At 36.4% G+C, this 14,423-nt stretch overlaps 1 protein-coding gene across 4 annotated transcripts in view; it reads left to right on the top strand.

Annotated features, from left to right (window-relative positions):
• PDCD6IP (programmed cell death 6 interacting protein) overlaps nucleotides 1–13,246 on the top strand; it is a 35,517-nt gene extending 22,271 nt beyond the window's left edge. The window contains exons 9-18 of one of the 4 annotated variants that reach the window (XM_072853716.1): nucleotides 307–430; nucleotides 1,151–1,328; nucleotides 1,733–1,844; nucleotides 2,634–2,803; nucleotides 3,572–3,820; nucleotides 5,222–5,356; nucleotides 6,264–6,358; nucleotides 9,136–9,265; nucleotides 9,644–9,849; nucleotides 10,683–13,246. In XM_072853716.1, the coding sequence (XP_072709817.1) occupies nucleotides 307–430; nucleotides 1,151–1,328; nucleotides 1,733–1,844; nucleotides 2,634–2,803; nucleotides 3,572–3,820; nucleotides 5,222–5,356; nucleotides 6,264–6,358; nucleotides 9,136–9,265; nucleotides 9,644–9,849; nucleotides 10,683–10,851 (1,568 nt within the window). In that variant the 3' untranslated portion in view covers nucleotides 10,852–13,246. Of the gene's footprint in view, nucleotides 1–306; nucleotides 431–1,150; nucleotides 1,329–1,732; nucleotides 1,845–2,633; nucleotides 2,804–3,571; nucleotides 3,821–5,221; nucleotides 5,357–6,263; nucleotides 6,359–9,135; nucleotides 9,269–9,643; nucleotides 9,850–10,682 lie in introns of all 4 variants that reach the window. The other 3 variants (XM_072853718.1, XM_072853715.1, XM_072853717.1) reach the window with 3 other exon arrangements.
• The last annotated feature ends 1,177 nt before the right edge of the window (nucleotides 13,247–14,423 follow it).

The raw sequence follows: 14,423 nt of genomic DNA, 5'->3' as shown, positions 1-14,423 counted from the left end.
CTTCCTTTAAAGAAGCAAAATTAGAAATGAAGCCTTAAGGAAAACCTGATTTGTAATTCCACAGTTGTTTTAATTAAAATGCCTTTAAATTATGTCTAACTCAATTTCAGTCTTAAAAACTGAAATCTAATCTAAAGACCTGTAGAAATAGAATTTTTTTTAAGACATCTTGGGAAGTGGGGGAGAGTATCTTAAACTGTTCAGATCAGTCTCTGTAGTACAACCTGTACAAAAGAGCTGTGGAGATGTGTGTGTCCTTTTACCTCCTCAGTGCAACTTGAGTAATTTATACTACTTTAATTGCAGACCTGTTTGAGAAGATGGTTCCATTGCAAATTCAGCAATCTGTGAGTGTTTATAACCAGAGAAAGGCAGATCTAGTTAACAAGTTAATAGCCCAGATGAGAGAAGCCACAAATATGGCAAATGGGTAAGTATGAGTCCTTGTTAAATTTCTCAAGAGGAGTTATGGAACAGCCTATAAACACTGGCTGCCTTGCAGCCTGCAGACACCCAGATTATAGCAGCGTTTTTTTATTACTGTGTGGTAGACTGGCAAACTTAAGCCATGGAAGGGGTATTTAGAACTACTTTTCTGCAGAAGTTAAGACTGAAAGCATATTAAGAACAAATAGCATTGAATTTTCTTCAGTCTGTCCTCATTTTTTAGGAGTCTGACACTTGCTCAGAAAAAGTTCCAGTACCATTAATCTAGAAGGATTTTCACATTCCAGTGGTCAGCTTGATTGTACCAGTGATTCAATACATGATATTTTTTCCCCCAAAATTTTGTTCTTTAAAATAAATAATAATAAAATTTATATCAAGCTGAAAGGTAGGAATGTAACTCCAGGCAGTTGGTTCTTTATTTACCAGGTAGTTACTACTGAAAATGTTTGCTATATTTTGTAAGTGCTAAAAAACTAGGATTTGTTTAGCTTTTTAAGAGCTTTGAAACGTATTTTTGGTGAGATATACGCTAGGAATAAGTTTAGAGTTTTCAGTCTGAAATTTCTGTCCAGGCGTATGTTATACTCTGTTTCCATTATAATTGACTGTGTGATTGTTTGTTTGGATAGCAATGTTATTTACAGGATAAAACCATCTAATAGTACAAACAAGTTGCTATTTAACATGTTGACTTTTTCAGTGTGTTGGCTTCCCTCAATCTTCCTGCTGCTATCGAAGATGTGTCTGGTGATACTGTTCCTCAGTCTATTTTGAACAAGTCCAGGTCTGTGATTGAACAAGGAGGAATTCAGACTGTTGATCAGCTGATCAAAGAACTGCCTGAATTGCTACAAAGGAACAAAGAAATTTTAGATGAAGTAAGCTCAGCAACTACTAACACTAAAACATTCTTAAAAAAAAAAAAAAACACCACTGAACTTTTTGTCTTTAAATGGCAATAGAAAAAGTGCACGATTACCAAAAATGCTTGTAACTTTAGTAGCACTTCAAAAATATGCCATTTAAGTGTTTAGTCTATACAAAAACTTGTGCTGTCACTGTGGATGTTCCCTGACAAGGATTTTGTCTTTCAAATTGTTGGGAGGGGGAAGGATGCTAAAGAAATTTGGGTGATTTGTGCCTTTCATGCCCGTGTTTTATTTGCCAAATTAAATTTATAAAGTATGTATAAGCTTTCTTTATTTTCTACGCTAGCTGTATATTTTGTAGCTATTTCATGTTTAGAACGGCTTGTAATGCATGTAACATTTTCCTCTTGTAGTCACTAAGATTATTAGATGAAGAAGAAACTACGGACAATGACCTGCGAACAAAATTGAAAGAACGCTGGCAGAGAACACCATCCAACGAGCTCTATAAACCTTTAAGGGCAGGTAAAGTTCATGTTTCATGCTTTGGATTCTGGGGATGCTCTAAAAATGTCTGTTCTCATTGTGTAAATTAAAGTAGTTTTTAATGCTCTGATACTATCTTTAAAGATACAAATTTCTGTTTAGGAGAGATTATGCCAAAACATCCTTATTGCAGTCTGCACCATTATTTGGAGTTGAGAGATGATGTGATAGCAGAGAACTTGCTGCTGCTTTTGCACCCCTGGAGGGCACAGGCAATGAAAAATGGCTGCCCTCCTAAGAATCTGGTTGCAATTACCTCTTAAACACTTTAGTGTGGTGTTTTTTTTTCTCTGTATATTAACATCTTTTTCTTTATTTCCCATCAAGGTGGTGTTTTCTCTTTGATTTGGTGTTTTGTTTTGGTTTTTTTTCCCCCAGCAGTTAGTCAAACTACTTAGGGCCATCACTACAGCATGTTTTCTCTGCGTTTAATATGTATTGTTTTGAAGCTAACAAGGGACTGATACCACTGCCTTAGTTTGGCAAAGTTACAGGGGTTTAAATCTGGAGAGCAGCTGAAACCAATGTTCATTCATATACTTTTGAATGCTTCTCTGGAGAATTAATATAGGTGCCTAGTTTATGCACTATTTAAAATATAACTTAGAAGCTTAAGTTTTATTTATAAGTCTTAATAATGTAATAATGTGCAGGCTCATAAAAACGCGTGAAGACTTACTGAAAAGCATTAAAACTCTTCTGGTGCAAGGCTTGGATGAAACAGGTTTTGAAATGATATAAACACCCTTTTTTTCCTCGCACCACCAGAGGGAGCCAATTACCATAATTTTTTGAATAGAGCTGTGCAAGCAGATGGTCAGGTTAAAGAGCGCTATCAGTCTCACCGGGATACGATTGCACTTCTGTGTAAGCCAGAGTCAGAACTCAACGCAGCCATTCCTTCTGCTAACCCAGCAAAAACTTTACAAGGAAGTGAGGTAAAGTGTTGAAATTTGTCTCTATTTTGAATAGAAGTGCTATTTGTCTAACAAAGTAAACTTGTGTGAATTGGTGTGGAAGTTGATCCTTAGCTGCTCTTGTTGCTGTCACAATTGATACAGGAGGTAACTAACATTTGGAAAAGAAGTTGTCTTTAGGTTTAAAATCTGCTTGAGTGTATTTTGTTATGCTTAGTGTGAGCAAGTTCAATCCCCGTGGACAGCAAGACTGGTTGACTGTTATAAAAGGAGCAATCCTTGATGAATATTTTTATGTAGGGTGGTGGGGTGTAGTGCTCAGGTTCTTAGGGCAATTAGGCAATGTAAAAGACATGGCCTAGTATTTTAAAATATTAGGCAATTGCACCAACTTGCTTTCCAAGAAAGTCATAGCTCATCTACAGCAATATGATTATTTTTCTCATAGAAGCGATTTGAAGTCAATGTTTTTGACTGCCATTTTTAGAATAACCTATTGGAAGGTATCTGATCAGTTTAAAAAAAAATAAATTAAAAATCGTAGTAATTCAGTGTTGTTAGTGGAAGCAAATCTTTAGAGGAGAATATAGCTTAAGAAATGCTTGAAGATCTTTGTTTCATTGTATTCTGTCCTGGTTTGTCATCTTAAACACACTTATAAACAAATACTCATGCAGTAGTGTTACCAGCATCAGTGAGAAGTGCAAGATGTAAGGAAACAAGTAATAGAGTATACTTCTGCAATAATTCCTCTAAACATGCTAACTTCTGACAATTTTTATTGCCTAGGTTGTTAATGTCTTAAGAACTTTGCTGGCCGATCTGGATGAAGTTAAGAAGGAGAGAGAACAACTGGAAAATGACCTGAAATCTGTAAATTTTGACATGACAGGCAAATTCCTGACTGCACTTGCACAGGATGGTGCTATAAATGAGGAGGCTATCTCTCTGGCTGAGTTGGACAGAATTTATGGAAGTTACAAACAGAAAGTGGAAGAGTCTGTAAAAAAGCAGGAAGAACTTCTCAAAAACATTCAGGTACAACACCTTGTATGTCTTCCTTCCTTCCTCTTAAACTAAGGAGCAATGATTCCTCTACCTCTCCAGTGCTTTAGAAATCTTACTTTGCTTTCTACTCTGTTTTGGTTGTTACTCTGTCATAGGCCAGTTGATACTCCTTTACTACTCTGATCACTGAAAAAGACAGGTTTGGTGTTTTTTTTTTTTTTTTTTGTTCACTGGAAAGAAATGTGAACTTTTAGCAGACTCTCCCAGAACTCAAGTGTAAATTATCTTGGACCTTTTCTTGGCCCAGTTCTGCAGATGGCTTTGCCCTTGAAAGAAGCTTAACTGGTGTGTTAAGAAGTTTTTGGTTTTGTTTTGGTTTTTCCCCTCAATCCCATCTTAATACTTGTTTCTGGGATAACAGCAAACCTGTCCTTATTGTCTACTAGAAGACATTTTGGGTCTCCGAAGTACGTTTTGGTTTATTCCTAATTGCTATTTACAATGTGCTTGACTTCCAGCATGTGCAAAGCTCATCAAAGTAAAAATTAATGAGAATTTCCCAAAGTTGATTTATAAATTCAGCCTTAATTTGTCAGTAACACCAGAGACAGGTACCTGAAACATCTGGCAAAAGAGGAAGTCCTAGTGCTTGGACAAGTAGCAGTAGTGACTTGAGTAATGATGGGGCCTATTTGTGCACAAGATTACTTGCAACTTCTGACTGCAACTTGCGTTTGCAAGAATAGGAGACTTTTCCGAAAGGGAAAAAATAGTTTCTAAATGACCATATGGCTCATGTTTATCAAGGATTTTGTATTCAGATATCTTTTAACATACATACTTTTAAAATCTTGATGGATATTACTTTGATGTTTGAATGTCCTGGAGTGCAAGTTTGGCTGCCTCTGGCAGCTGAAGTGGTCTTTAAGTTTGCTTGTTTGTTTATTTTCCCCAAGAGAAATGAGACGTAGGTGATCTTTCTGTCAGTTTTCTACTTTGCTGTCCTTTTAATAGCTTGCCAACGTCAACCATATTTGAGGTAGTGCTTCTTATAAAATCATACTGAAAGTTAGTATTTTTGAATGTCAGTGGAGGGTACTACGAGAGAGATCCTAATTAGTATAGCCTCTGAAAGAGAGTCTGCAGTATGAACTTGAGAATTAGCTGAAGGCAGCCCACAACGGAACAGATAATTAGCTGGTACCTACTGCTAGTGAGTTAATATATGTATAGTTCTGAAATAGCCACTACACTTGGCAGATAGCAAGTATCGGAAAGTACAGTGTGTGGCTAGAAGGTGAGGAAAGGCAGGTGTTGGGAAAAGGGCGTAGAAGCAATGAGTAAGAAGGAAAAAAAACCCCCAAAGATACAGAATCTTACATGGACCTCGGTTGCATTATTTTCACTGCTTATTTTTTCCCTTCTTTTAAGAATGCACACCAGGATTTTTCAAAGATGAAACAATCCAACAATGAATCTAATTTAAGAGAGGAAGTTTTGAAGAACTTAGCTGTAGCAAATGACAACTTCGTGGAACTTGTAGCCAATTTAAAAGAAGGCACAAAGGTATGGTAACGCTTAAGGGATTGGAAGAACTTTTTAAAAAAATTTATTTGCACAATAAGACGTGAATCAAAATCCTAATAAACTTTGCGGACATGCTAGATGAGAGGTACATTTTTGAGGATTTTACTAGTGAAGTGAGGACAGCGAGTTGCTCGAATTTTGATTTAGACAGCTGTTTAGCTGTTTGACTGTTTAGACAGTTTGTTCCTATTTGAAAAGTAAGCTTTTCTGAGCATTGCTTTATATTAAAATAGGAAAATATAATTACAGCTGAGTAACTGATGCTGAAGTACCCAGATGAGTCATTTTATCTGAAGAATTCTTTCATCTGTTCTTCCATGGTATTTAATCACCTTATCAAATTTGTGTTTTATATACTGGTACTGCATACATGAGGAGAGGTGAGGAGGGCTTTATTTAGCTTGCTGCTTTTGATCTGGGCTTCTGGAAGGTGTCTTACTGCTTCTATATTAAGTACTTTTTGCTGGTTTATTGATAGCTCACTAGAGGAAAAAAGAAAATAAAACTCTGAAATGTCTGTATAAATGAAATGCATGGAACTGACTGAAGGCAATAAAATTAAGAAAAAATTATCATTTAACTATTTATTTTTAATCACCAGAAGTGATCTAGTTTTGTTCTGGTTTTAATACATTTTCTAGTTGTTTTAAACTGTTTTTATATTTACACACAGACATATATATATAAAAAAATTGTATGATATTACAGGGATGGACAACAGCTGACATTTGTTTTTGAAAAGCAGAATAAAATGCACTAGCAAACTTTACTGGAATGGCAGGTTCTGGGCAGTGTAATAATATAATGCCTTATAACTGGATCAATATGCTAGCATGGAGTCTGAAAGTATTGATTGAGCATTTGAGCATTTTTTTTTCTTCACTAGTTTTACAATGAGCTGACGGAAATTCTGCTGAAATTCCAAAACAAATGCAGTGACATTGTCTTTGCTCGCAAGACTGAGAGAGATGAACTGCTCAAGTAAGATTTCAATATTTTGTTTGAGTTGTAGAAATGGTTAAGTATTTATCAGAAATTAATCTTTGGGGACATGTTTATTATGGTACTTGATGAAATGAGAAAGGGAGAATAGGTATGTTAAGCCTATCACCTCTTCTTTGCCTTAATGCTAACCCTACTCTACCCTCCCCTGAAAAAAGAAGAAAGTGATAGGAGAAATACAAAAATCTACTTTGAAATTTGCTCTGCTGTTCCTCTATATAGTTTAGCATGAATCTGTTTCATCTTACCATGATTTCACTCTCAGTTCTTTTTGGCATGTGTCTGTTAATCGTTTCATTTTATTCTTTCCTTTGAACTTCTGATTTCTGCCCATTGCTGCTTCTGTCATTTTGGTTTGAGAAATTAGATAAATGCTTCAGCATATGATTGCCTTCCATGTGCCCGGTGTGATGGGGGGAAAAACACTGGTATTCCACCTTTGCTCATGGTCTGATCTAGTCTGATATTTTATCATTGTTGAGGTATGTGGGTTGCCTACACTGCTGGGGAGAGAAGTAGGTTTTGTCCTTCACGTGAAGGAAAGTGTCTGATGGTGCCGTTGTCCCCCACATGTGATCAGGCTAGTATAGTATGCTTCAGCTGTGATTTTTTTTTTTTAGGCTCTCCTTTTAAGAAGAAAGCATAACTGAAAAGACTTGCTTTTTAATCGGTATTCTTTAGCAAAGCATGTAGCCTTTTATAAAAAGGGCTAGTTGTTACTAAAGTTTCAGTTGGTGAAACTGCAGTTGTTGTGTGCATATACCATGTTGTGAATGGGATGCTCAGCCCTCAAATTTTACCTTTCCTAACTTCATCCTTTGTAGAACTGTTCTTTTTCAGTTGGCCATTGTGCTTGCAAATTAATTCTTAGTAACTGTATGCAACCTCTTCCACCTTTTTTCCTCTTTCTACATTCATGCAATTTGGAAGCTGTAGGCTGCCTAACCAAGGCTTAGGTCTGAATATCTCGCATCGCTAATATGTTAACGTTCAGTGTTAAAGCTGTAGGTTTAGTGGTGATGCAACATTCAGCTGAATCTTGCCATGATATCTTTTACTGCCTCGCGTTCGCTGACATGAAACTCCGTCAAGGTTAGGGGCAATGGCCAGATTTGGGTTATTTGTAGTATATGTCTACAAAATGTATTTCTCAGTGTGTCCAACCCACAGTTTGAGTGAATAAAATGTGTTTTGCCCCTGGCGCCCCCCTCCCCCCCCATATTGATTGGGGGCTGTATCTTCACTTAGTGAAAATGAATTTGTTTAGATGGTTTCTCATTTAGAACTAGACATATTCCCCACCCCCCCAAGATCGCCCATTGGAGGATCAGTTCTAATAGTGTTTTAAGCTTCACATTTAATGTGTTTGGTCGCTTTGTGGTCAAAAGTGTACTTCACTCTGAATGGTACCACTGTTCTGTAAGCCATCAGTCTTTGCAGCATAATTTTAAGAAGAAAATTGTTACTTCCATCCCTTATATCATCTTCTATGATGTTAAGTTTTGGTTTTGTTAGTTTCAGTATAATACAGTGTTGAATAGTTACTCCTCTATCTGCAACAAACAGTTTGAGATATACATAAGCATATGTAATGGAGCATCGAGACAATATTTCCAGCTTTTTCTCCATAATTATTTTTTACTGCAGGGGTAACTGCAACGACAGTTTTATTGGAGTTTTTGTTTGTCTTGTTTTTTCTACCAAGTTTCTACAAAAGTTGTCAGTTTTCTTCTCCTCCTTTGGAGCTCACCGTTGCATGCTATGTAAGAGGAGCCTGTAGTTTGTTGCTAACTAGACTGTATACCTTTGTCAGTCTCCCTTGTCTTCAGTTTCAGAATGCCAGCTATCAACTTCTAGCTGTTACATATTGCTCACCTATCATTTTTATGCAAAATTGTCTGAACTTTTAAATGCTTCCTAAAGTCTCTCTGAAGAATCTGCCCAGTCTCACATATTGAGTCTTTGCATAGTGAAATGCAGTACATTCCTCTGAATATGTAATTTAGAACTGCTTTCTTGGAGTTTTCATGACAAGCTGACTGTAAAATTATGCTGTTTAATGGCAGGTTGTAGTACAACATGACACCAAAGCCTCCTTGTATCTTACCAAAGACCAAGAGTCATTCCAACAGTAGAGGTAGCAGAACAGAGAACTTGAAAGCTCATGTGCTGAGCCATTCAGATTTTTGCCAGGGTTTTTTTGATAGTTATGCTTACCCAGATATAAATGATATTGCAGACTACCTAGCAGACTTTTTTTTTTACCGTTCTGTTAGATGTGTGGTATTTGCATGCAATATTATTTAATTTAGGGCAACCTGCAAGTGATATGACATTGCTTTTCTTCTGTATTTGAGCATCTCTTTACATGTCAAAATTACTGAAACTTACTTTTATCCTTTTCCATAGCCTTGAGGTTTCCTTAGGTTCTCAGGAAAGCTTCCAAGTTGCTAAATGTTATGACTAGTCTGTAATTTCTGATCCCAAAGCTTTTGGCTAATTCAGTGACCTATAGTCAGGATTGAGTTGGAACATAAAGACATTATTAGAAAATAAATGTAACAGTTAATCAGAGGATTGGCTAGAGGATTGTTTCTGTGGAAGTGATTTGGACTCCAAATTTAGTTTGAGCTAGCTCAATGATCATGCTTTAAATACTAGATTTACTCTGTTGTATCTCTTTAGCTTAGCTTGCTGAAGCGTATAACAAACAGTTCTTAAACTAAGCTGTGTGTTTGCTTGTTTGTTTTTAATAGAGATTTGCAGCAAGGCATTGCTAGGGAACCCAGTGCTCCCTCTATTCCCCTGCCTACATATCAGACCACATCAGCTGGAGGAAGTAAACCTGCTGCATCGTCGACTCCTACTCCAGCACCCAGAACCATGGTGGTAAATATATGCTATGGAATTAGTGGGTTGAAAATAGAAGGTCCATACTTTGGAACTCCAAACCGATCTGTAATTTGTGTATATCACTCCTTAATATATTGGTGTATTTGGAAATGTGTTGAAGTGAAATAGAGGGCAAAGTCTAAAGACTTTGCAGAGAGGTGTATTATGTACTACTGTTGTTCATAATTTATAGATTTGAAATGGAAAGCTTATTGCTTTTTAGATGCTTTGCATTATTATCTGCTTAGAGTAAATATAGAATGTCTGTTTAAAATGAAAATAAAAATAAAAATCAACCAATCATATAACCACAGTTTTTGATTCCAAGACTTCTAGAAAGAAGCTCCAGCTTAATTCACTTTCTCTTGTTAGGGGACTAAACCACAGCCACCAGCACGGCCACCACCACCAGTGATTTCTGCAGCAAGCAGTTCCTCTTCTGCATCAGCACCCTCTGGAACAGCTGCACCTCCTGCTGCTGCTCCTGCTTCAGCTCCAGGAACCAGTGCACCTGCATCAAGCACTGCACCTTCACAGGCACAGGGACCTCCTTACCCAACTTATCCAGGTTACCCAGGGTAAGCTATGGGAGTACTTAAGCAGTTCTTTGTTATCCTGTTATCTAAAAGCACTTATTTGTTGCATGTGACGCTTTAAAATAGGTTATTGTTACAATTGAAGATGTGTTTAGTGTTTGAGGCACGATGGGTTTTTTTGGGGGGGTTTGGTTCGGTTGGTTGGTGTTGGTTGTTTTGTGTTTTTTTTTTTTATAGTTTGAATCATGTAATTCTTGTGGAATCATTTGCTGCTACCATTTGTGGGGCGTTCATTTTAGGTTTTTGTAGTTTGGCTATTTTAAAGGAGAAGGGAGATAGGACTGCAGTTCCTTAACTGTGCTTTGTGGACTACTGCCAGCCCTTGCATAATCAGTTGGTGTTGTTCATCTCAAAAGTGTTGGCATATCTCATTTTTCAAATCTTGGTATCTTGCTGAAGATGATAAAAAAAATACAGAAAAAATTCCAGTTGAGCAGTGTGCTTTTCTGATGCTTTTTTCCATCTTTCTGGAGTCATCACAAGGAATTGAAGGCAGCTGCTCTCTCCTTCAATAGTAGGCTCAGCAAATGTTAAAATATGTACAATGATATTAAACATAAGAAGATCAATTTAGATCAGTTCTAGTTCCAGCAATTCGCCTTTACTCTACCTTCTGTCTGCATTTCTGTTCCACGCATTATAATTTTTTTAATGTTTGATCCTTGAAAGTTACTATACTTTCTTCTGCACAAAAAGGAAAATGAAAGGAAAGCATTTGTAGCGATTGCATGTCTTTTTGTATCTATTGATGAGTTCTTATTTGCAAATTAACTTCATCAGTGTTTTACAACTAAAGTATGCTTCCCCCCCGACAGGTATTGCCAGATGCCAATGCCAATGGGCTATAATCCATACATGTATGGTCAGTATAATCTGCCATATGCACCCTCACCTGTGTATCAAAACCCTGGACAAGCACCATATCCTGCACTTCAACAACCTGGATACCCTTTTCCTCAACAGCCTTATTACCCTCAGCAATAATGCATCTGCAAAGAAGTTCTGCTTGTGAAAATCTGGGAGAAATTGGCAATAAGCATACTAAAACTTTTAGCTTCAGTTAATGTACCATACTGAACTGTATGCAGTCTATAACTCCTGTTTATTGTTAACTGCTCAAAAATGTCTACATCAGTTTTTGATTACACTAAACACTTTGAAAGGTCTGCTGCAGTGGTTTAGGCTGTAGACTAATGCCAGAATTAGAGCCTAATTCAGTGGTCTGAAACTGTACACTACATTTTAGCTAGACCAAAATATTTCTTTGCAAAAATCTTATAAGTAACAAATGGGTTCAGATGAGAAAAATGAAGCAGTGTGTGCACTGGGTGTGATATATTCTATGGAACCATACAGCATTTCCTTCTATACTCTATTGGTTTGTATTTTTTTGAGTTTAGTTAAAATATGCTATTTTGTCTAATAATCAAGGCCTTGTAAATCATCAGTAAAAAAATAAATTACTTAAGAATGGTTTAAGCACCTGGCATTCTCATTACCATAAAAATGTTTCGTGTGTCTGTAGATTCTTTCATTTGTCCCTTGACTTGCATAATATAAAGATAACTTCTCAAGTGTTTAGCCTTACAACTGAATTTCCACCTGTTTTCCTTGATTCTGTATTTTTGTGACAGAATCTATAATTAACCATTTTACATCTTGGTAGATGAAGTCTTGCAGGTAGAATGTTCCTATAACTTTGAAGTGTATTGGACTAAAATATGTTCATTACCGTTTTAAAAGAATGGTTACTCTCATCTCCAGAATACTACTTAAAAGAAGGGAGACTAGGGTCCCTCTTAGAGGACCAGCGACTGCTTGGTCCAACCCATGTTTTCCAAAGAAATGTTGATCAGAAATGTGTTATGGCTCAAAATAGGGCAACTATTGATTGTTGGAGCTTTTCAGATTATGTTTTTAAATTATTGCTTTTTTTCCCTTGAAAAAATTCATGTATTCCCTCAGGGATCTTGTTATCAGTTGAGAAACTTTTTTTTGTGGTGAAAAAAAATAGTATCTTGTAAATTAAAGTACATTGAATGTTTACTTCTGCATCCATCTGCTCAAGGGATTAATAACCTTGCACTACCTTTTGCATTAGATAGTGAAGAATAAAATTGTGATTAATGGCTTCTACCAAATATTTGCTAACCATCTTTCAGTCTTTTTTCTTTTTTTTTTTTAAACATGCTTGTCTAGTAAGGAACTCTCCATTCCTTTAGCCCTTTGACATGAGTTACTTGGTTCTGTGGGACAGTTAATTTCCTGAGTGCTTCATACAAGATGTTCTGGCCTTACAGAATAGCTATCACAATACCTATGTTAAATGTTACTGCTTTATTTTTCTATTTAAGTGCCTGATTAAAATATTGAGGTATATTTTAATGTAGGGGTTTAGAGGGTGCCAGCTATTGTAGCATCTGGGTGGAAACCTCACTGGATCCTGAATACTCTTCCTCATAAAGAAAGCAGCATACATATCCATATGAGCTCCTTTCTTTCTGTCTCAAGTTCTTCTTGCTATGCGATCATTCTGATTAATTTGTGAAGACTACTTTAATACTCCCTGACCCCCATAGAAAATGCGGATCAAAAGGTAAAAATAAGTATCCCTTGTAGAACATGACTATCTAATTCTAAACAAATTTATTAATCCTGTAGAAGCTCAGTGATGTGGGGGAACAGGATGAAGTAGGGGAATACAGCACCGTAGATACAACTGTGCACAAGGACAGGTACTTTGCCTTTCTTTATAAACATTGCTGAATGAGGTGGCACAGGAACCTCTCCAATTTTTTTCCCCTGATGATAGTATGTAAGAGGCAAGCGAAGACAATGAGAAAAAGCTAGGAAGATAACTGTTTGGAACCAACAATCAGAACGTGAGTTTACTCTAACTGGAAAAACAGTAGTTTTCCACTAATTTCACTGTGTCAATGTGAGCAAGTGCAAGTCTAATGCAACCTTTTAAGTTCTAAGTTTCTAGTATACTATGGTCTATAGATTTTTTTTCAGTTTGCACATTAGATGCATTTGAGCTATTGTGTAAGTAAGTTTGTTTCTAGTGCCTCAATTCATAAAGCTTATCTTAATGCTGTATAAAAATGTAACTTGTTCAGCATAAAGAAAGATTCCTAGAACTGAAATTTCCTTTTTAGAACTTAGTAGATCTGGAATTACTGTTAAAACACTTTTTCTAGTTGTGTTACTGCTGGCTTTAGTCTGCTATTATTTGAATATGTATAGAAATTTATGCATTATGTTCAGCTTTCACATGACCGTTTTTCTATCTTTTTTTTTTCTCCTAAAGAGAGCAGAAAAATCCAGAGACATGTATGTATCAGCTTTTAAGCATGCAGCTGTCATGACTTTGGTTGAAATGTTATCTTGTTCTTCTATAGTTTATTAAAAAAAATCAGTTAGAAAACCTGATTTCATGGCTTTTCTCTTGAGTCCTTTGGCTTCAGACAAGTGTTACCTTGGAAAGGATGGAAATAAATAAGTTACGGGCCCCCAGGTAAGTTTGTGCTGTGGTGAAGGTACTCAGCATATCAGCTGCTGCGTGAAATAGTAGCCTGTGTATATGCAGGTGCTTTACAGTACAGCTGCTGCTCTGTAATAACAGCCATGTTTAAATCCTGGTAGTTGTGTTTATTTCCAAAGCTGATGTAGTGTATTCCCCTTTGATTATATGAGGAGGAAATGGTAAGGCCTTCAGAAACTTTGAATCAAAGTTTGTTTTCATGAACTCATGTTAGGCTGGGTTTCGTATGACTCACAGCAGCATGGGTATGCCAGGCAAAGCGATTAAAGGCTTGTAAGGGCAGTTAACTTTTCCCAGCAGATAAATGGCCCCCATGGACACTCCAAGAAGTTGATTTAATTTTTTTTAATTATTTTTTTTAGAAAAAGACTGTATAGTATCATGCTTATTGCAATTGCTGTGTGGAGACAAAAGTTTACTCTGTTTATTATTTTAAAAAAGTTGACATCCTGTTTGTCATGATAGTTAAATACTGCTAGATTTTTTTTTAAAAAAAAAGACTTTTTTAACCATTCTAAGTACTTTCCCTTATGCTTTTCTTCTGACAAATAGCCAAAAACTTTATACTCAGGTTGAGATTTTTCTGGTTTGGACCTAAATTTGGAACTATAGTAACCTTTACTGGCAAGCATACAGTTACTGTTAATGCTGAATGATGACTTCAGTCTTGTATCTAATTTCCCGATTTTGTAATAGTCCCTGATGGTAACAACTGTGTCTCAGTTGTTGTATCCTTTTTTCTTCTTTTCTTTAATAAAATGGGGTGATGTTTCTTAATCCTTGGGAGAAGCTGGCCACCAATTTATTAACTACATGTGAAGAAAAAACTTTACTATCAACCATGAAAGGGAAGAGATGACTGCCATGGCGAAATCAGTACCAAGTCTTCATCGCAAATTACTGCTATCGCTTCCTTTAGCTCTTTCACCTTAAATTAATTCAGGGATTCTGCATGGTGATGTCTGACTGCATTTACAATTTTAAATTAAAGCGCTCCTGCATGCGTCCTGCA

The sequence above is a fragment of the Ciconia boyciana genome, chromosome 2 (assembly GCF_034638445.1).
Source record: "Ciconia boyciana chromosome 2, ASM3463844v1, whole genome shotgun sequence".
Classification (NCBI taxonomy): Eukaryota; Metazoa; Chordata; class Aves; order Ciconiiformes; family Ciconiidae; genus Ciconia; species Ciconia boyciana.
This window is presented reverse-complemented; position numbering and strand designations above follow the sequence as displayed.